This window comes from Brugia malayi (genome assembly GCF_000002995.4).
Source record: "Brugia malayi strain FR3 genome assembly, contig: Bm_v4_Chr2_contig_001, whole genome shotgun sequence".
Taxonomy (NCBI): domain Eukaryota; kingdom Metazoa; phylum Nematoda; class Chromadorea; order Rhabditida; family Onchocercidae; genus Brugia; species Brugia malayi.
In genome coordinates this window covers 1,863,964-1,886,220 of record NW_025062476.1, presented here as the reverse complement: position 1 = coordinate 1,886,220, position 22,257 = coordinate 1,863,964, and the positions used below count along the sequence as shown (strand labels likewise).

Genomic DNA, 22,257 nt, shown 5'->3' with positions numbered 1-22,257 from the left:
GTCAAAAATTCATAACTTATTGCTAAGGTCAAAAGTTCACAGCTTATTGCTAAGGTCAAAAGTTCATAACTTATTGCTAAGGTCAAAAGTTCATAACTTATTGTTTGAATCTTTTGTCAAAATCTAAGAATGTTTGGTGTTTAAATCTAAGAATTTCATAATTATGCACCAAATCTTTATATTATTACTACTATTATCGTATTAATTTTTTCTTTACTTTTTATTATTTCGATTTTTGACGACATCATTGTTAATTTTAATAAATAAACAATGCTTTCAATAAAAATTTCAATTTCAAATTTTATTATTGAAAAACAAAAAGCATTCCTATAATTATCTTTTAATTTAATTTATTGAGTATTGAGTATAATTACAATATCAAATTTTATTTTATCCAAGTAGTAAGTGTCATACTTTCAATTAAAAATTAACTAATTTTATTGCATTTTTTTTTCTGATTATTACAATCAAAAAGTTAGCAAAATTGTTGTTTTTTTTTTTATTCAAATTTTGTAAAATGTTTTTTTTGCATTTATTTATGTTAATTGTTATTAATTAATTAATTAATTTAGCTATTAATTTGTTTGTGCTTGTTTTGTTCGAATTAATTAATTAATTAATTATTCGTACTATAACTATTTAGTGCTTGATGAAATCAACCTGAAACGGTCAATTATGTTTGGTACATCGTTTTTTGTTGCAACTTGTTTATACTTCAAAAGTAAACATAGCTATGCTTACGATAACACCAGTAAACAATCCAGAAGGAACGGAACGTATCACAAATATTTTGAAATTGATAATTCGAACGAGGAAACAAATCGATCGATGAGTGTTAGCTACGCTGATAACAACGATAATTATTATTCTAATTCTGAAAAATGTCATATACCTAAAAAAGTATTCCGGAAAATGGAAAAAATTCCGGAAAAAGAGCAAAAAAAATTAATAAACATAGAAAATATACATATACCAAAGAAAATTAACAGACCAATGCTTAAAATTCCATCAGAATTATGCAATGATCAACAATCATCATCATCACATGCTGGAAATCAGGAATCATCCTCAACATTATCAGTAACCGGTAGTGAAAAATTACATGAAACAACTCCGGAAACTGGATCAATTCGGAAAAAACGATTTCTAAATAGACTAGCAATAATATCAATCAAAAAAATGAAATCACTGATGAAAAAAGCAAATCAGGAAAATATAAATTATTCATCCGTACTAACCGTAACACCTAAAATAGGAACTGTAGAATTAGGAAAGGATGAAATGGAATTTATAGATGCAAATGGTGATGATCCGGATTGTTGCAGGAATAGAAGAAATACAATGAAACGTGGCTTCCGGTATCTTTTCAATCAGGAAAAAACCAATAACAAGTAATAATAATTATTGTTTTTTTTTTTTTTTTTTTATTCAATTAATTAAATTAATTTTATTGTTAAAATTTCTAAAACAATTTTACAATTTCATTTTCTTTTTTTTTCTTTTTTTTTAAATAGTCAATATTGATTGCTATTTTCTTTTTTTTCTTTAGCAAAAATTTTTTCATAAATTAAATTTAACAGTTAATATTACTAATTAATTATATTGATAATTAGAAAATTATAAAAAATTTTTTATATAAAATTTTTAAACAAAAAAAATTATAAAATTTATGAAAAAAAAAAATGACGAGAAAATTACAGAGATGATAGTGATGATATGGGAGTGGAACAAAAACGTGGATTTTTTCAGGTAAATATTTTTTTTTAAAAAATAAAAAAAAATTTTTTTTTCCGTTTTTTTTTTTTTTCAAATACAGAAAATGAATTAATATTTAAATTCATAAAAAAAGTTCTTTTTTTTTCTAATGCAAAAGACAAGTTAATATTTAAATTTATAAATTTTGTAAAAAAAATATTTTAAGAAATTTTTTTTTTTTTATAAATCCAGAAATTTTTCCGTCCACCAAGTTCACGGTCATTAGCCGATGATGAAGGAACAAGTACAGATCCGGAAAGAAGGCTTTTGTTACACGATGATGACGGATATGCTGTAATTGATAGGCAACAACAACAACATGAACTTGTTATTTCTGTTGACAAAGAGAAACGTGAAAGTAACTACTTTTTTTTTAAATTTCATTTTTTTTTTTTTATTGCTAAGCTATTTACACGTAAATTTCAACGTATACGTACGTGTTCGACAATATTTTTAACAGGAAATTGAAATAAGTCTAAATTTCATTGTTACTTAGAATAAATAAATGTAAATATTTTAAGGAATAAATTAATTTCATATAATTTTTATATTAAACTTATAAGATCTAGAAAATTTAGCATTTGAAATTGAAAAAGAAAAAAATTTTTTATAATTGAATAATTCAAAAATTAAGTATAACAAAAAAGATGTATAAATGATATCATTTGTTAAAAAAAATTAAAAAAATAAAAAGTTAATAATTTAAATAGTGAAATATTACAGTGTCAGCACCAGTGTCACCAAAAAGTGTCACATTTGAGGATGAATTGTTTACAACAACAACAACAATATCAGGACGACGTGGTCAAAGTTTGGCACCACCACCCACATTTTTAACCACTCCAACAGGAACAACAATACCATCACAACAAGCATTCATCAATTTTAATTATGATGTATCACCAATTTCAAGAATGAATTCTAGGAATGATTTACCTAAAAGCAATTTACCTGATCGAGAGCATTTTGTTTGTTTTTATTTTCTTTGTTTTTATTTTGTTTGTTTGTTTGTTTTTTTTTAATCTTCATTTTGCCTTCAAAATAAATATACAGCAAAAAAATTAGCACTTATTTTAAAATACATTCATTCTATTATTGATAAATTATTATATTTATACTTTATCTAAAATGTGTCACTAAATATGTCACCAAAAAATGCAAAATTACAGTCACCAACACGTTCAAGTCGTGATGCATCATTAGCATTAGATGAAGCCACTCATGATTTATTACGTCTTTCTTCACAGCCACCAGATATTTGGTATAGCAGTAGTTCACGTCCGCTGCATGCATCCGATCGCATCCCAAAATCTGCATCTACTACATCAATGAATAAAGTTATTAGGGCAAAGGTTAAAATTTTTTTTTTTTCTAATATTTAACATATTGAAATTTAATTTATAACTTTTAAAGATATTAACTTTAATTGATAACAATTAGAAGTGTTATTTGTAAAAACTTTACTTTACTGTATATTTGTGTTTATTCGATCGTTACAATAAATAATACTTTAATTTGTTAATGATTGCATAATTAAATTATAAAATAATAAAATTAAATTATAGGATGGTGGAATGATGAAATTATTAAATGCTTTTTCATGGGATAGTGATCGATTAAGTGATCTTGGTGCTACTGATACATCAGCATATACTGATGAAGAAGGACGGCGACATCAAACAGTTACCGTTTATACTAATCAAAAAAGGTTAATGCAATTTTGCATCTATTTAACTTCACTTGTTCATTCCATTCATTTGCAAAGTTGAAATTTGCTTTATAACTCCTTGAATAAAATTAAGGTTGAAATTTGCTTCATAACTCTTTAAGTGAAATTAAGGCTGAAATTTACTTCATAATTCTTTGAATGAAATTAAGTTGGAACTTACTTCATAACTCTTTGAATGAACTGAGGTCGAAACTTACTTCATAACTCTTTGAATAAACTGAAGTTAAAACTTACTTTGAATAAAATTAAGGTTGAAATTTACTTCATAACTTTTTTAAATGAATTTAAGTTGAAACTTACTTCATAAGACGTTGAGTGAAATTAAGATTGAAATGAACTTTATTTCTTCTCTAAAAACTCATAATTGTAATATTTACAGACAAGGACCACCAATCATTCGAACAACAGTGGAAGGCAAATTAAAAATGGAAAAAGTTGTTGGGGCAGATCTTATATCTGTTGAGCATTGTACATGTAGTGCATGGACAATACATGATACTATTACTCATTATAAAGTATTCTTTCATATTTTTGTATTTGTTAATTAAATTGAAACTTTAAAAATAATAAATTAATCTTTTTGTTATTCATTCAAAAATATATTAAATAATAATGCTACTTTTAAAGTTTTTTATTTTGTAAATTTATTTATTTGCTTTTTTTTTTTTCTTGTTGTTGTTCCTGTTTTACAATACTTTAAATAAATTAATTGATAGTATTTTTAATTATTTTATTTTTACAGGTAAAAACTACATTAGGAAATCGTACATTAATTATGGAAGACGAATCAACGAATGATAAAAATTGCGATGGAAGTTTCAAAATGAGTTTTTATGAAAATGATCAATTAAAAACACGAGATAATGCTGATTTTCAAATACCATCGAATGTAGTTAGTGTTAATTTATTGTTTAAATCAGAAATTTCATCACATTAAAATAAAATGAATTAGCAAAGAACTAATCAAATTAATCAATTCTTATCATTCTTTTTAAAAATTTAAATTATAATTTTAACATTTCTTTTTTCGAATGTTAATTATTACATATCAAATATGTTGTAGAATGATTGATTAATTCAAATATCGTATTTAAATGTGTGAAAAAAAAAAGAAAACAAAGTCAGCGTAATTTATTATTTAAGTCATAAATTTCATCACATTAAAATAAAATGAATTAGTAAAAACTAAAAGTGAAAACTAATTAGTAATGAAATAGTAAAAACTAGTCGAATTAATCAGTTCTTGTCACCTTTTTTGAAAATTTAAATTACAACTTCAACACTTCTTTTTTTAGAATGTTAATTATTATATATCAAATATGTTATAGAGTCAAATTCAACTATCATATTTAGATGTAAAAAAGAAAATAAACAAATAAACAAATAGAAAATTCTACACTTTTTTTGAAATAAAAAATTCAAATAAAAAAAATTTTTACATTTTCAGGATAAAGCTAAATATTTGTCATTATTAAGTCAACGATTGTTGCATGATATGGAAATGTTAAATCAACATGATGAAAAGAAAACAACAACAACAGCAAAAACACGAGTTGAAGTAGAAGTAATTGAGAATGTGACAAAAATTCTAAAAACATATATTATTGGACAGCGAAATGATTTTCTTCAAGATTTCTCGATCGATCAAACAACAATTAATACAACGGATGATGAATTATCACATAGCAATTACAAACATGAAATGATATCATTATCAGAAAATTTTGATGAGACGAAAATGCTAAAAAATGAAGCAATAATTAATCAATCATCATCTGATATTAAATTTCTTGTTGAAGGTCATCAATATAAAGGTCATTCTGAAATACGACGACGACGACCTTATCAACGAACTAATTCAGATGTAACGACAACATCAGAAAGTCTGAATGACAAATATATATTATTACCTTCTATTTATACTAATTTAGAATGTAATTTAAAACGTATGGAAGATCATTCATTTATTGAAGTTAACGTTGCAGTACCAAACGTTTTCTCAGCTGTTTTATCGTTAATACGTGAACGTATTATTTCACAATTACCAAATCTTGTTAAATATGGTATAGAGCAACACGGAAAACAATATTCCGGTGAGACAACTATTCGACGTATACAACATTTCGACTCAATTGAATCAATCGATGAAAAAATGATAATTAATAATCAAAAAGAGCCAAGTTTTTTGTTCGAAAAACCACAAATAATTGAACCGGTGAAAATTCCTGTTTTAAATATTACAGAATTGGATTTACGTCGAATGGCCGATACATCAGCAATTTTAGCAAATTTTGCTATTCCACGTATTGATTATAATCAATTAAATATTGAAAAGTCATATGAATTTCATGAAGCAAAAGGTAGCAGTTATGGTATGCAACAAAAAGGACAATATTTTGAGGGTGAAATGATTTTAAAAAAGAAACGACAAATTTTATTGGAATCAGAATCAGCTTCAGATGACGAAATTACCAGCTGTGGTTCAACATATTTAAATTTGATGAAGCAAGAAGCACGTGGTGAATTTGAAGTTGCAATAATTATTTCAAATGATCAACGTAGCTCACCAAAACATTTTCAACAAAGTCAACCAATTGAATTTATCAATTTAATCACACAAGTTAGCACTGATGGTAAAAAAGAAGAGGTAGTTGCTACACTTGCAACAAGAATTATTTCTAAGGAAATATTTATAATACAAGAAATGAGTGCTGTAATTAGTAATGCAATTATAACAATTCAAAAATCAATTAATCTGGATGATATTTTCCAGCATAATATTTGCTGTTGGAATGATAAAATAATTCATCGAGAATTTGCTAAATTCTTGGCATCCAGTGAGGAAGAGGCACAAATTTATTTGAAATTTATTTCATCTGCTATTGCATGTCAAAATGTGTGCTGCATTCGTGCAATACCAAATTTATTGCATATAACATTCACTGCTGAAATATTCCAATCAGCAAATGAAACAGTGGTAATTTATATGCAAAATAAATTTGCTACCACAATAATGATGTCCTGTGATGACGTACGTCAAATTTCACGATTGTCCAGTGGACATATGCTAAAAACAAAAGCTACTACAGAAGAAGCAACAATAATTATGCTAAGTATTGGATGTATTAGTAAATATGCTAATACGCTTATGACGGAATTTATCGTAAAAGACGCACACAAATGCAAAGTTAATCTTTGCTCACGAGCTAGTCGTGAAAGTGAACGTATTTCAAACGTATCATTGAATCGAAGCACAAAAATGCTAGCTACAACTATACGATTATTGGAACGTATAAAACGGAAAGAACAATTGACAGTCACAGAATTTGGTGATGAAAATGAACACGTAGCTATTCTGTTACAACGTGCAGGTATCACGCATGGTCAAGTGCAACGTGAATGGCCTGAAGCAGTGACAGGTAGGTCAAATATCATTTCTACCACTACTATTACTACTTCTTCTACTATCACTACTACCAATACTTTTAATATTTTTGAATTGCTCACCAATTCTTTTGGTGCTATTGCCAGCACTAATTTTTTAATCACTAATTTAACAAATATAAATACAACAACTAAACATTTTCATTTATTCAATTTTAAAACTATTTTACCAACTTACGGTAAAGCACATAAAATTATTCCCTTAATTATCACTACTACTATTTCTATGAATGTTTCAATCAATAACACATAATCAAAGATTCGAGAAATTTTCATAAAGTGCTAAAGTTGAAATTGTAAATGAATTATGTCACTTTGATGAAATAAGTGATGGCTAAAATTAGCAGATGTTTGATACTTTTTGGCTATCTTTTGTACGCTTACTTATACAGATGAGATAAGCATTAAGGTAAAATGACAATTCAATTGGTCATTTAGTAATTTAAGCGATGAAATGAAATAAAAAAGGCTTATCATCATTATCATTGCTTACAATGGATGCAACAAAATGAAATTGAATTATCATTTTTTACTGATAATCAACATAGAATATGAGCAATCATCTACACAAACAATTTTAAATGTGGAGAAATCATCTCAAATTATAGATGCGGATGAAACTAAGACAGATGGCGCAAATGATATAAATGAAATGTTATCAGAACATGAGCTTCGAGTGATACCTATTAAATTGATTTCAACTATGAATTCAAATAATATAAATGATAGAAAAAAGCATACAAAAGAAGAAGAGGAAGAAGAACAACAATGGAATACAAAAATTAATTTCATTAATTCATCATCTCATGGAATCAGTTCTTTGTCATTGCTCGATGATATCGATTCAAATAGAATAATTAATCATTCATACATAAGTGATAACTTCAAAATGATGAAAATTTCCGATATATCAAATTCCAATTTGCAAAATGCGTCAGAAAATTTAAATCGATGGAAAGAATCAATATCACAAGACAACAGTAAAGTTGATAAAACAACAATGAAATTTAAAAAAGATACGAAGGAATTTGAACATGAACGAATACATTTGCAAGAATTTCCATCCGAGCAACAAAAGCTGTACATTTCTTGGCAAGGAAAAAATGAAGAAAAGCACGCAGAAAATGGAATTCAATTTGAATTTAATAATAGAAATGAACAAAGAGATAAAATTGAAGAAAATGATGAATTGAAGAGAAATTTCTATAATAATACAAGTGAAACACGTGTTGCGATGCTTAATGCTGGTTTTAATCTTGATACGACATTACTTGCGACACCAGAACGTGAAACGCAATTTACTTTCGTAAGAGATCGCAGTATAACAACAAGTGAATATTTCTCAGATGAACAAAGTTGGAGTGCTACAATCACAGAATCATATTATCGACAGAAACAAACTCATATCGAACAAATATCAAAATCAGTTGGTGATTTACTTGAATCATCGTTGGAAGAGAATTCTGAAGCATTTTTCGATGAAATAAGCCATATTTCAGATGCTACATGTAATCGTATGAAATATTCCGAAATGGTAAATTCAGAAAAAATGAATTTACATATGACACATTCGTTGACCAATAGTCTTGAAGCAACTGCATTAAAAGAATTTCTAGTAGCAACCGATGATGAATATGATGCTATTCCGGAATTATGCAAGTATGATGTTAAAGTTGGAAAATCGGAACAGTATGAATCATCATCTATATTCGTAACCGGAAATCATGTAAGCGAAACAACGGAAACATCAGTTATGAGAAAGGAAAATGAAAATTACGAAAATGTAAATGAATCAAATGAAAAACACTTAACAACATTTTGGGAAATAACTGAAAAAAATATTCAAACTCAGATTCCATCATCGATAAATGTCGAATGTGAGAATGAAATATTTCAAGAAACAACTGCTAGCACTACAAAAACTAACGAAACCATTGAGCATATGATATTAAAACCGGTAAACATAACCGTATTTGACACCAGAACAGAAATTTCAAAAATAGAAAAGCAAAAATTAGATGATAATATTAGTGAAATTGATTATTGTCAAACAGCTTCACAACCTTTTCTTGTATCAGTTCAAAAACAAGATGTAAGTCAAAATGATGCTATGATTACATTTGATAAAATTAAAACATCAACTAAGGAAGCATGGAGTGAAAGTGAATCAGTAAACAATGAATTGTTTACTACCTTACAGGTGTCAGACAATAAAAGAACATTTGATGAGAGCAGCAATCAGATTAATTTCAATGAAAGGAACACTCGATTTGATGCTATTGCGCATTTTCCACCTAAATTTGCGCCAAATGAGAAAAAAATGATGGAAACAAAAATGATGCAAGAAGAGAAGAAAATTATAAAAGAATTTGAACAGATAGAAGAACAATTCGAGACTAATCGAAATATGGAATTGCTAGAAGAGATGAAACAATTAAAGGAAGAAATTGAAGAAATAGCAAAGATTGATCAGGAAATTGATCAGGAATTATTGATCAGGAATGAAAATGAAAAAATAGTAGAAATGAGAGAAGAAGTTTTATCTATACGTCAAATTATATCAAAAGATTGGAATTTTGGAAAATATGTAGGAACACAAATGGAAGAAAAGTTTAATCAAATTGAACATGAAAAGATTACTGATACAATTCAAATAGATCAAAACTTTCCGATTTCCACAAATTTAAAAACAAACATTTTGAAATTAGAAATGGAAAAAGTTTCACCAACTGAAAATGTTTACATTGAATGTAAATTAAGAAATTGTCATCAAACAACGTTGACAACGAATGGAAGAGAAGAAGAAGAAGAAGAAGTAAAAGAAATAATTTATCGGGCAACTCAAAAAGAATCAATCAACAATTCTTTTAACTTCGTTGATTATCAGGAAACATTATCCGGAATAGAAGTTCACCTTTGTATTCCAGAATTTAACATAACAACAGAGAATTTTACATTTTCCGAAGAATACAGCAAACAATTATTGCATAAATTTGAGGAAAAAATGGAATATGTAGGAACGCTCAAAATGTCTAATATTGAAACTACAATAGCAAATATTAGAGAATATAATCAGGAATTAACTGATTCAAGTGATCTATATCAGCAGATTATAGTTCAGGAAATGGCTCAAGAATGTACCAGAATTATTGCTGATAAACTTATGATTCACGCAAGTGAAAATATTACGCAAAATATTACTTTACCTGATCAAATAGATCAATGGACGATTGTTCCGGAAGAGATGAATGTTCAAGAATGTATGAATTTGCAGTCGATTTCTGAAAGTTTCATCACGCAACAGTCTACAATTTTAGAAAGCAATCGGAATAGTTTTCTGGAAATATCACCAAGTATCAGAAGTAATAGAACGGAGAATACATATGCTAAGTATCCGGAAACTGAACATGAGAATGAAGTATTAGCTATTGGATGGAATAAAGTTATAAGAAGAGCATCAACGGAAAAATTGATACCAATCGGAAAAACGCAAACGGAAAAGTTATCTACTATAGCAATTACGGAACAGAATGTCGAGTTTTCGGGAATGATTGGAAAAATGGACGATCATTTTGATAGTATTGAGCTAAAGCGCTCTTTGAAAATATCTACCACTGATGAAAAGCAATTAATGATAGCTTCTGAAAGTCGAGAATATTCTTTGCTTAAGAAATCTTCCGCTCAGGAATGCGGTAGTGTAATGCGAGATTTGGAAATTATTCAAATTAGCGCACATATTATGGAATATGGCGTAGCGCAAACAGTAATTACAGGTTTCTTCGCAAAATTGGAACAGAAGAAAATAGCAGAAAAAGTTGAAGTACAACTTGCTACTTCAATAAAACTTAAAAGTTATTTTGACACAAAGTTTGCTAATTTCGAATCTGTCTTGTTGGATATACAATTAAAATGCAATTGTAATGCGGAATCGGCTGAAAGTTTTATTAGCATTGCGCAAAAACCAATTGTGAAATTCATTATAAATCTGAAAGGAACACTAATGAGTGTATTAAAAACACAAGCGGAACATATATCAAGCGTTGGACGTGTTTTTCCGGATGAGAAACGTGAAAGGACTTCTGTATGCATTCATGAATTTGATAATGAACATCAACAATATATGGCGCAATGGGATATGATACAGAATGCGCTATCAGCTGAAGTATGTGTAGAATTGAAAAAGATAACATGCAACGTTGATGCAATTAAGCAAGAAAATATTCAAATTAACAAGCAAATCGGAAAACCGGAATTTATAGATGCTGCCTGTTCAGAAATTAACGAAACATATATGATGATATTTGATAAACAATCACAACAACAATCATTAAAAATTATTCAAAATGATATAAATCGAGAATGGATTCTCGATGAGCAAAAATATGTTGCACAAAATGAAGTAACAAAATTTGTAGATGCAATATGGAGTACAATTGTGAACGATTCAAATATTGCTATTAATATTTGTGAATTTAACCGTGAGCAAATAACGCTTAATACTAAAGCTAGTGAGGAAATTTGTTTGGAATGTAAACAAATGCTTTATATGAAATCAGTTGATGAGAATGCCTTCGCACACTTTCATACAAACACCGCTGTTTCAGGCGGTGAAAGACAATTTAAAATAGAATGTAAAATGAATGAAAGCATTTTGGCACGTCAACAAGAAGAATTATTTGCTGAAAGTGTACAACAAAAAGCAATATTACATGCGGAAAATTTGACTGAATTCATAGCGGAAAGTACTGCAGTGCAAGCAGATGCTGGAATTTTATTGATACGCCGTTCCGCAACGCAAACAACGGAATCTGCTTCACATATTATTGGCATTATCTTAACCTTAACACAACATTTTGAAGCACAGCATGCTCAAGAAATAACCAATGAAGCAAATGTGGAATTTTCCATTCCGGCATCAAATCTAGAAGTGGAAGATAATATCTGTAAATCAGTTATCAATCGAAGTGTCGTCAATTTGGAGACTAATTATGCGAAAGCAATAGCATTACAAGAAAATGTTGAATTAATCAATTCACGTAAAGTATTAGCTGAAACGGAGAGTATTTTGAAAGGAATGCATACGGATAGTGTACGTGAAAAAATGAGAGAGACAAATTCGGAAGGTTTTGAAATTTTATCACAATGGACTACTGTTGATCGAGATTTAGAAGCAGAAGTAAGCTTAAAACATAAGCATAACATTGTGAGTAAATTGTCAACAATAGCAATTATCGAAGAAGAAATTTCAATTGATGAAAAATGGATAGCAACGGAATGTAATTTGGAAATATGCAAAAGCAGAAATATCATTGTAAACGAGCATTGTCAATGTAATTTACAAATTGAATTTAATGAGCTGACAATAGAATTGAAAAATTATGAAAAGAAAGAAAATTACGAGATATTATGGAACGATAAAAATTATGATACATTAGACGTAAACGTGTACGAAACAATTTTGGAAAAGTTAAACGCAATGATTAATCTTCATCGTGTATCAAATATTTTACCGAAACAATCAGCAAATGAATATATTTGCCGTGATCAACAATTTCTCGTAGCACTTCCATTGTACGTGAAATGTGACGAGAACAAGGACAAAACAAATTATACAATTTTAGAAATTTGTTTGAAACAAAATGAAGTGGAAGAATATATTGAAACAATTCAAACTATGGCTAATTGGATGAAAATGGAAATTTTTGAATGTGAACAAGCTGAGAATGAAAAATTTCATATGGATGTGAAATTGCAAGGAAAACAATTATTAGCATCGTTGGAGGTAGAATTAGTATGGCCTGAAATTAGAAAAGGTGATAAGATGGCTATTGATATGATAGAATATGTGGAAGAACAGATAACAATTTATGCACAAATAGCATGCAAACAAATATCATTTGATGAATTTAACAAAACAATTATCATAAGCCAAAAGTCAGAACCACAAATGCTAATGACAAGTACCACAAAAGAAGAAATTGTAAATGGATACGATGAATTTAGAATAGTACCACAAGAAAAAGCTACTACTTTTGTGATAATTATTGGAAATAAGGGTGAATGCTTATCAGTATGGTTGCAAGAAGCCAAACAAAATTTTATCACTATGGGATTTCAGTATAATGAAGAAAGTGAAATATATGAAACAGAGGGTAATTTTACTGAAAAACGTTTTGGTGGTAATTATCAACTGATAACAAAAGCGACAAGAATAGAAGATAGCAATGCTAGCATGATAATGTCACATCGAATTGCAAATGAAGCAATTAATAAAGTTTTCAAAGAGTGCGCCAAAAAATTTGCAACAATGGATATGCTAGCGGCAACATCAAAAGTAATACTGGTAGATATTAATCGAACAAAAGCGCCACAAATGCCACAAATAGCAACAATACAATATTATTGCTCTCGAAGAGGGGAACCAATTAAGAGATATTTTCGAGAAATCAACGAAATTATTCATACTGTACATGCACAGTTTAAAATTAAAGAAGCTTCATTGAAATTTGCGATTGCTTGGAGTGTTCCAAATTATGGTGGACATTTTATTTTGAATACAGAAGCTGCAGAGGAAGCATTCATATCTCGTCAAATTGAATATCAAAAAGCTGAAGCATTTGAAAGTGCAGCAAAAATGCTAAAGCAAATGATAACTCCAATAATTGTACCAGTATTATCAGTACAATCTATCACTGAAGTAATGGAAGAAATTAGAAAAGATTTGATAAGATTATCATTTATCGATGAAGCATTTCTATTGCTTAAAGAAGCTAATAAAGGTATTAATATTGAGGTAAAATTAATTGAAACAACCGATATAAGACAAATTAGCTATTTGCAATTTAAACGAGAAATTGAAGCAATAGAAGTGGAAACGATAATAAAAGAAAAACGATTTGGTGGTAAATTAAATCTCACAATGAATGCTTCGGAAGAATACGAAATAAATGCTAAAAGAGAGCTTACAAATAATCTTATTAGAATTGCACATTGTAATCAATTGATAGCATGCAAAAATAGCTATCCATCACCAATTTCTTATCAATTTATCAACATCAAATCAGACTCTACTGTTGTGCAAATAAATTTACAAAAAATGGAAAGTGTAGATAATATCAATTGGATTTTTTATCAAAAATTATTAATGAAGAAGCTAATGATGATGCAAGAATGTGAAACAATTGCATTAACTGTTAATTTAAATTATTTGAAAGAAAGTTCAATGGAAATTTCAGAGATAATTGTACAATTGGCACGAAATATTGAGCCAACTATTCTGATAACATTTGCAACAACAAATGAGCAAAAATTGGTGCAATGGATTTTGGAGAAACGACGTGATGCATTTATGAATGTATCAACAACAATTATTGCTAAAAATAATTTAAAAATTATTCCAATTAATATAATTGAATCAAAATTAATGGAAATTACAATTTGCGCCAATATTCAACGTATTGCTGAAGTGATTGAAGTATGTCAAAGGATGATAGCAGCTAATCGTGGTGATGATATGCATTGGAAATTACGTGAAATTAACGTGGAAAATGAATGCTCCAATTATCAATTTAAACAGGAAAATTTAATGGAAGAAATTGAAGGAATATATTTTCAATCAAATTATGCTGGTCATTTCATTTTCAATACTTTTGCAATCAATGAATGCAATATTAATATGTCACAACAATTGGAATCAAAATTAATTACTGATGCTAAAAAATCGTTGACAATTAATATATGCAATAATGGTATTCCGATTGCATTTACAACAAAATCAGCAATTTCATTGGAATGTAATGAAGAAATTGCATTGAAACGACAATTGCAAATGGCTAATGTGACAATTACTCGACAACTGGCAAATATTGATTTGGCAGAAATAATTGTAAAAGAAATTATTTTGCAAACAGAAAATATCATTGTAAAATATCAACATAAGGATGAGCATGAAGAAATTGAAATGATCAAATTTGTTGCATTTTATGGTGGTAAACAAAAATTGGAAACATTAGCAGTAAGTACGATTACTGCTAATATTAATGAAGAATTAATATGCAAGCATTTAATGCATGCAGATGTATATTTGCAGCAGATAATTGCAAATATTGCAAAACCATGCAAATTAACAGTGCAATCAAGTGCATTTAATGAAATCAATCAAAATTGTCATCTTCAGTGGAAAGGAATTTTTGAAAATGAAAAAATAATAATTTCAACGTTGCATACGGCTAATTATGAATTTGCTAAAATTACAATTCGAGAATGTACAAATGAAATTGAAATGATTACAACATATTGGCAACGTAATGAAATGTATGAAAATGCTCAATTATGCATTTGTGATCAATATTTTGGTGGAAATTTAATATTTACAACTAATTATGCTCAAGAAACATTGATTATGTTTACAGCTTCATTGATTGCTTCACGTTTTAATTTGGAAAATGTTATTTTGATCATACGTACACCACGTCATAACACAGAATCTCCTATACTTACAACAAAAGCAATCACCGATTTATCTACTCAATTTAATTATCATTTCAACTGTTGTTCATCTACTGATCAACAAACAATGATCATTGCACATATTGCTAATCAAATTGAACCGATAATTGCTCAACTAACCGAAAGTACTAGCATCACTGAAATTATTAATGTGCAATATCAACGACAAAATCAACTTATTGATGCATTTTCAGAAGTATTACCGGAAGCACGTTTTGGTGGATCATTAATTTTAAATACTTTGGCTGCTAAAGAAGTATTCATTAGCATTGAAATTGTTTACAATAATCGAGCATTGAAACAATTTGAAACAGAAATGATTTTTATGGATAAAAATCGAGCAATTGAAATGTGTCAACTATTAGCAGCTACGGAATATATAATTACAACAAATGTACAATTGCAACGATCAAATGATTTATCAAATGTTGAATTGATGAGATATACATCACGTAAAGGTGATAAACAATGTTGTACATTTAATGAATCAACAGAAATTAATTTATTCAATAATTTCTTGTGGAAAAAACCGGAAGAAATAAGCGCTAATCAAGTGGCTATTTTGAAAGAAATACGTTATGGTGGACATTTGGAATTAAGCACGAAATATGCAAATGAAGAAGCTATTACAATTATGGAAACATTAAAGCAAACAATGACACAACTATCTGCTACAATAACGAGGAAAATAGCAAATGATGGTGAAGCAATAAGTATAAATTGTTTAGCATCACAAGAAAATCATTGGAATATTCATATGGAATTACAATCCAACAAATTAGCTCAATTGGAGACATTGGTAATTCGTAAGGTAGCAAATTGTGTGACACCACAAGAATTGTTTACAAATGAATTCAGTGAAATGATGCTAACAACAAATGTTACAATGCAAAAATTATTGGATAATGAATTGGCGCAAATTGCATGGAAAGCAAAAAATCAAGGTGAACCAATCGAGAAACAATGTAATGCTTCAAATGAATCATTCATTGAGCTGTGTAATTGTTTACAATCTAAATTATCACTAAAGCAAAATGTTGACACATTGTTGACAATTAATGAAATATGCTATGGTGAACATATAATAATGAATGTAAATGCAACAGAAGAAATTATTTTCAATTTGGATGTATCATTTAAAAAGGAAAATATGACAAGTAAACAATACCATACTGTCAAAGAAATAAATAATGCAGTACCGGAAATATTGGACACAACAGAATGTTTGGAAATAGCAATACAAATTGATAAATTGGAAGTGTGTAGGCGTTCTAATGAAGTGCATGTAGAAAGTGCTTTAAAATTAGCTAAACAACAATGCTTACCTGTTTGTTTACAAACAGATTCGGCTGAAGAAACGTTTATACGGCATGAACTAGAGATGCGTAACAATTTGCAACGTAACAACAATGATGCAGTAGAGATTGAAAAAACAACACGAATAATTGAACGTGAAGCATTAACGTGTACGGAATCACTTGTTGTGACATTGCGACATAAAAGTTTAGATGAAGTGGAAGAGGAAAAAGTCGAAAAACGGTACTTTTTCTCTTTTTTTTTTTCTTTTCTTAAAATTTTCAAAAATTTTTCTTTTTTTAATATATTGCTACAAAAAAAAAAAAATATATATATATATATATATATATATTTTAAACATTTATTTGCAATTAAAATTATTCCAATTTAATAAATAAATATTTGATAATTATATACATATAACTAAAATTATTTCAATTTAATAAATAAATATTTGATAATTATATATATAACAAAATAATAAACTTTCCAACAAAAAAAAAAAAAAAGAAATTATTTTTATTTACTCAGCATTAATTAGATTATATTTCAAATATTTTTAATTTTCATTCAAATCATTTTTTGCTCTTAATTTTAATTTATAGTTTAAACAGTAATATAACTCTCATTACTATATTTACTTATCATTTTTACTTGTTAGAGTAAGTTTTGCGGCTGAAGTAACTGAGAAAACGATGTCAATGGATATGAGTGTAACAGTGGAACAGCAAGAAATTCCATTAATTGTTAAAAAACCAATGAAAAAGGAACAACACGGTCGTCGGCAAACTTTAAAACAAAATGAAGCTCCAAACTTGTATGAAATTTTCTTAACCCTTTCTCTCTCTCTCTCTCTCTCTCTCCACTCTCCCTCTCTCTTTGTTTTAATAATAAATTTTTGAATTGAAAATTCTCTATTGATAAGTGATTAAATGATTTTCTCATTAATAGCAATATTTTTAGAAACCACGAAGAGAGATAGAGAGAGAGAGAATTTAAGTTTAAACTTAATTTTAAATTTAAACTCATAATTGATGTAATGCTTTTAAAGTATTTTAATATGAATTTTATTAATATGAAATATTTTAAATTATCTTACTTTATTCATTTTCCACTCATAATTTTATCTTTATCACTATAATATTTGACGTCTGAAAATAAGTGAAAAAAAGAAAAAATTAAGTTTTTTTTTTTTTTTGAACTATCCAATAAAAAAATTTTTGACTTTAAAATATTAAAATATAAAATAACATAATAGCAAAATTGAAATTTTCAATATATAATTTTTTTTTTTTTACATACAATAATTTTTCAACTTTTTACATAAAATTTTTGGAAAGTTTAATTTTAAGTTTAAACTTAATCTTTTCAGTGTACCAGTACGTCGGAATAGCTTATTATTAGCAATGGAAATTGGTGATGCGCACAATATACCACATTATAAAACTTTGGAAGATGTCATCAAAGGTATCAAAAAGGTAAATTTTAAAATTTCTATTAAAATGAGATATTTCTGATTTAACTTACATCACATTATAAAACTTTGGAAGATGTCATCAAAGGTATCAAAAAGGTAAATTTTAAAATTTCTATTAAAATGTGATATTTCTGATTTAACTTACATCACATTATAAAACTTTGGAAGATGTCATCAAAGGTATCAAAAAGGTAAATTTTAAAATTTCTATTAAAATGTGATATTTCTGATTTAACTTACATCACATTATAAAACTTTGGAAGATGTCATCAAAGGTATCAAAAAGGTAAATTTTAAAATTTCTATTAAAATGTGATATTTCTGATTTAACTTATTCAATCAGTTTAGCATCACATTGTAACAGTTTAAAATTAAATTTATTAATTCGAAAATATTGAAACATATAACCAAATTCAAATATCACATTATATAGCTAATTGTCACAAAAAAAATATTGTTAAGAAAAAGACTATTTGTTTGCAAAAAAAAGATAAACAAGGTCAATAATCAATTAGCTAATGAAACAAATAAATTAATTAATTAAACAAATAAATTAATTAATTAATAAAACAAATAAATAAATAAATATATGAATTAAACTGTCGCGAAAATTTCAGAATGTATATCTTTTAGCTATATAATATGTAATTTTTAGGCTGGCTTAGAATATTCGAATTTAATATTTGGAATTGATTATACGCAATCAAATAAATATCAAGGTGAAAGAACGTTTGATGGTCGAAATTTACATTCTCTTAATTCAGATGAAATGAATCCTTATCAACAGGTATTGTCTTTTTTTTTTATACACATAAGTTAATTTTGCATTTAAAAATATCGAATTATCATCGAACTGAAGGATAAAATTTTAATAGAATACTTAATAAATTGATTTATCAAATTGATAGATATTGATTAATTGGTTTTATTTTTTAATTATATTTAACTTTAAATGTTTATGTGTAAAAATTTTGTTCCTCTATCTTTTACAAAAAAAGAAAAATTTACTTCTTTTCCATCTTTTATTATATTTATCAAATCAGAAAAATCCTTTTGTTTTTTTTTTTTTTGCTTTTTTTTTTTTAAATTATCGATATGAAATTTTTTAAATATAAAAGAAATTGAAAATTTTTACAGGTAATTGAAATTGTTGGAAAAACATTATCATCATTTGATGCTGATGGTGTGATACCAACTTATGGATTTGGTGATGAGGAATCAAGTGGTCATGGAATTTTTAATTTAAATGATCGAAATGATATAAATGCTGAATGCAACGGTTTTGAAGGTTAATTATTAAATTATAACATATGCATAAGATGTTTGAATGAACTTTATTAAAATTTCATAATTAAAAATTAAACATTTTTTGAAATTCAAAATTTAACACTTTTAAATGATTATAAAATTTTTATCATTTTAATTTGAAATGATAAAATTTGCAGAAGTTTTAAGAATATACAATGATAAAACACCATCCATTCGAATGTCTGGTCCAACAAATTTTGTACCACTCATTGAACAGGTTCTTTTTCAATCCTTTCAAATTTCGTTTTTTTTTTTTTTTTTTTTTTTTTTTTGGAAATGAAAATAATTTAAACTTAAATTGTATAATATTTTAACATTTTAAATATTTGCTTTTTTTCAAATTTTACACAAATTATGCACAAAAATTGTACATTTGAAGTCAATAATTTATAATTCACAATTGCTAATTAATTTACAAAAAAGTAATTTATGTTAATGAATTTATAAAAGCGATAATTTAAATAATTCAGAAGGGTAATTTATGCTAATGAATTTACAAAAAAGTAATTTTTGTTAATGAATTCACAAAAAGATAATTTAAATAATTCGCAAATATTAATGAATTTCTAATTTACAAAAGTTAATGTATTTACAAAGAGATAATTTGTGTTAGTAAATTTATAAAAGCGATAATTTAAATAATTCAAAAGGGTAATTTATGTTAATCAATTTACAAAAAGGTAATTTAAATAATTCAAAAAAGTTAATGAATTTACAAAAAGAATTTTAAGGCAGTCTCAATTGTTCGTGAGAAGCATTCCTATCATATTTTGGTAATTGTTGCTGATGGACAGGTGACAAATGAAAAGATTAATCAAAAAGCTATTGCTGCAGCATCACGTTATCCATTATCAATTATTATGTTCGTTTATTTGTTTATTTTTTTCCAATTATTATTTCAAAAACTAAATTTTCAAAAAAAAAAAAAAAGCAAATTTTTTTTTTTTTTTTACAAATTTGAAATCTTAAATAAAATAACGAATGAATTAGACTAAAAAAAAAAAAAAAAAAATTTTTCAAATTTTTCATTTCTTCAGGGTTGGCGTTGGTGATGGACCATGGAATATGATGACCAGATTTGATGAAACATTACCGAAACGAATGTTTGATAATTTTCATTTTGTTGATTTTCATAAAGTAAGCTATTACTCATATTAAATTTACAAAAAACTCTCTTTTGTTATTCATAAAAACAAAACAAAATAAAAAAATAATTTATAACTTAAAATAAATTATAATATTTATGTTTCTTTTTTTTTTTTTTTTTTAAACAGATAAGAGGAAAAATTTGAAAATCTAAATGTTATTGTTAGTTTAATCGTTGTACTTTCAAAAATATATAATTTTTTTTCAATATTCTTAATAGAAATTTAATTTGATATAAAATTGTTGAGGCATTAAAAAATGGCAAAATGAGAAATAAGTGATTCTTCGCTTTTTTTTTTTTTGTTTTGTTTTCACAATTTTAACATTTTAAATTTAAACTTATACTTTTTCAGGTGATGTTCAATGCACCAAATCAGGAAGCATCATTTGCTCTTAATGCACTGATGGAAATACCTGATCAGTATAAAGCAATTAAGGAACTTGGCTTACTGAAGCATTCACGACGCGGCTAGATGAAAAGCAATGATAGTAACAATTTATTTCACTTATTGAAATAGTTGAAGATTGAAGTAAGTGGGATGGTATTTTTGATGTATAAAATATTATTTGCAGGAAATTCAATCAAAATTTATTGACAAAAAAAAAAAAAAAAAAGAAAAAAGAAAAGCATAGGAATTAAGCATCTAAAATATTTTGATTTAAATTTGACAATTCTATATTCAGTTCACTTTATCGTAAACACAATTTTTTTACTCTTCAATATTTTAGAAGTTTTTGAATTTCCTGAAAAAATTCAAACACTATCAAATTTTCGTAAAATTACTGACATAAACAACAATTCAAAATTCATTCTATTTGTATTTCTGTTAAATCGATTTCCTTTACGATTATTAGATCCAATTAAACTAATTGGAAAGGATGAACCATAACAATAATGTAAACAACTTCAAAACAATTATCATTAAAATTCAAACTGTTTGTCTGATCGAATCTTTGCTAATCAATGATTAGCAAAATTTTACTCATTGCTAATCTTTTATCATTTCCGATTATTGCGATATTTTATTATTTGAAATTAAACAAATATATTCCTTATTTGATTCTCTCTTTGCTGTATTATAAATTGCTGATGTGCTGAGCGCAGTGCAATACAGTTGTACCTCACCATCAGATGTAAACATTGTTCGCTTCCATCTTTTTTTTTTTGTTTATTTTCATTCATCCTAGATGTCTTTTTTTTTTCCTTTAATAATGTAATTCCTCACTTTAATATCTTCTATGAGGGCTTTCTCATTTTTTTTCTTTTCCTCTCTTTTTGGGTATGGAATGAAATGGAAGATTGCAATTTATAAACAGAATTGTGGAAAAATTTAAATGTCTCAAATTCAATTTTACTGTAAATCTATTTCATTCAATGTGTAAAAATTATTTGTAAAAAGTAAAGTGTATCAAGTACTCTTGAATGGTCACAATTTATTTCGTTACACTACTACTAACGATGAATTCATATTAATAGTATGTCACTATGAGGTAACAGCAAATATCAATCAATTCATCACTTCATATGTCACCAACAAAAGTAAACACAAAGGGAAAAAATCCTATGATACACTAGCCAGTTTATTTTTGGCTA

General features: G+C 26.9%; 1 protein-coding gene across 4 annotated transcripts; it reads left to right on the top strand.

Moving 5' to 3' along the window:
* Positions 1–993: 993 nt before the first annotated feature.
* Positions 994–21,136, top strand: Bma-cpna-2 (the record flags this gene model as incomplete). 4 transcript variants are annotated; one of them, XM_043078121.1, is made up of 18 exons in its annotated part: positions 994–1,391; positions 1,701–1,749; positions 1,948–2,113; positions 2,479–2,723; positions 2,925–3,107; positions 3,321–3,463; positions 3,864–3,999; positions 4,227–4,376; positions 4,932–6,903; positions 16,780–16,975; positions 17,394–17,549; positions 18,105–18,210; positions 18,865–18,996; positions 19,347–19,497; positions 19,655–19,734; positions 20,249–20,379; positions 20,555–20,654; positions 21,017–21,136. In XM_043078121.1, the coding sequence occupies 18 exons, from the start codon at positions 994–996 to the stop codon at positions 21,134–21,136; spliced, it is 4,614 nt and encodes a 1,537-aa protein (XP_042934055.1). The 4 variants fall into 4 exon arrangements, with proteins under 4 accessions (XP_042934055.1, XP_042934056.1, XP_042934057.1 ...); XM_043078122.1 differs by having other exon boundaries at positions 15,631–16,975; XM_043078123.1 differs by having other exon boundaries at positions 11,533–16,975.
* Between the last annotated feature and the right edge of the window lie 1,121 nt (positions 21,137–22,257).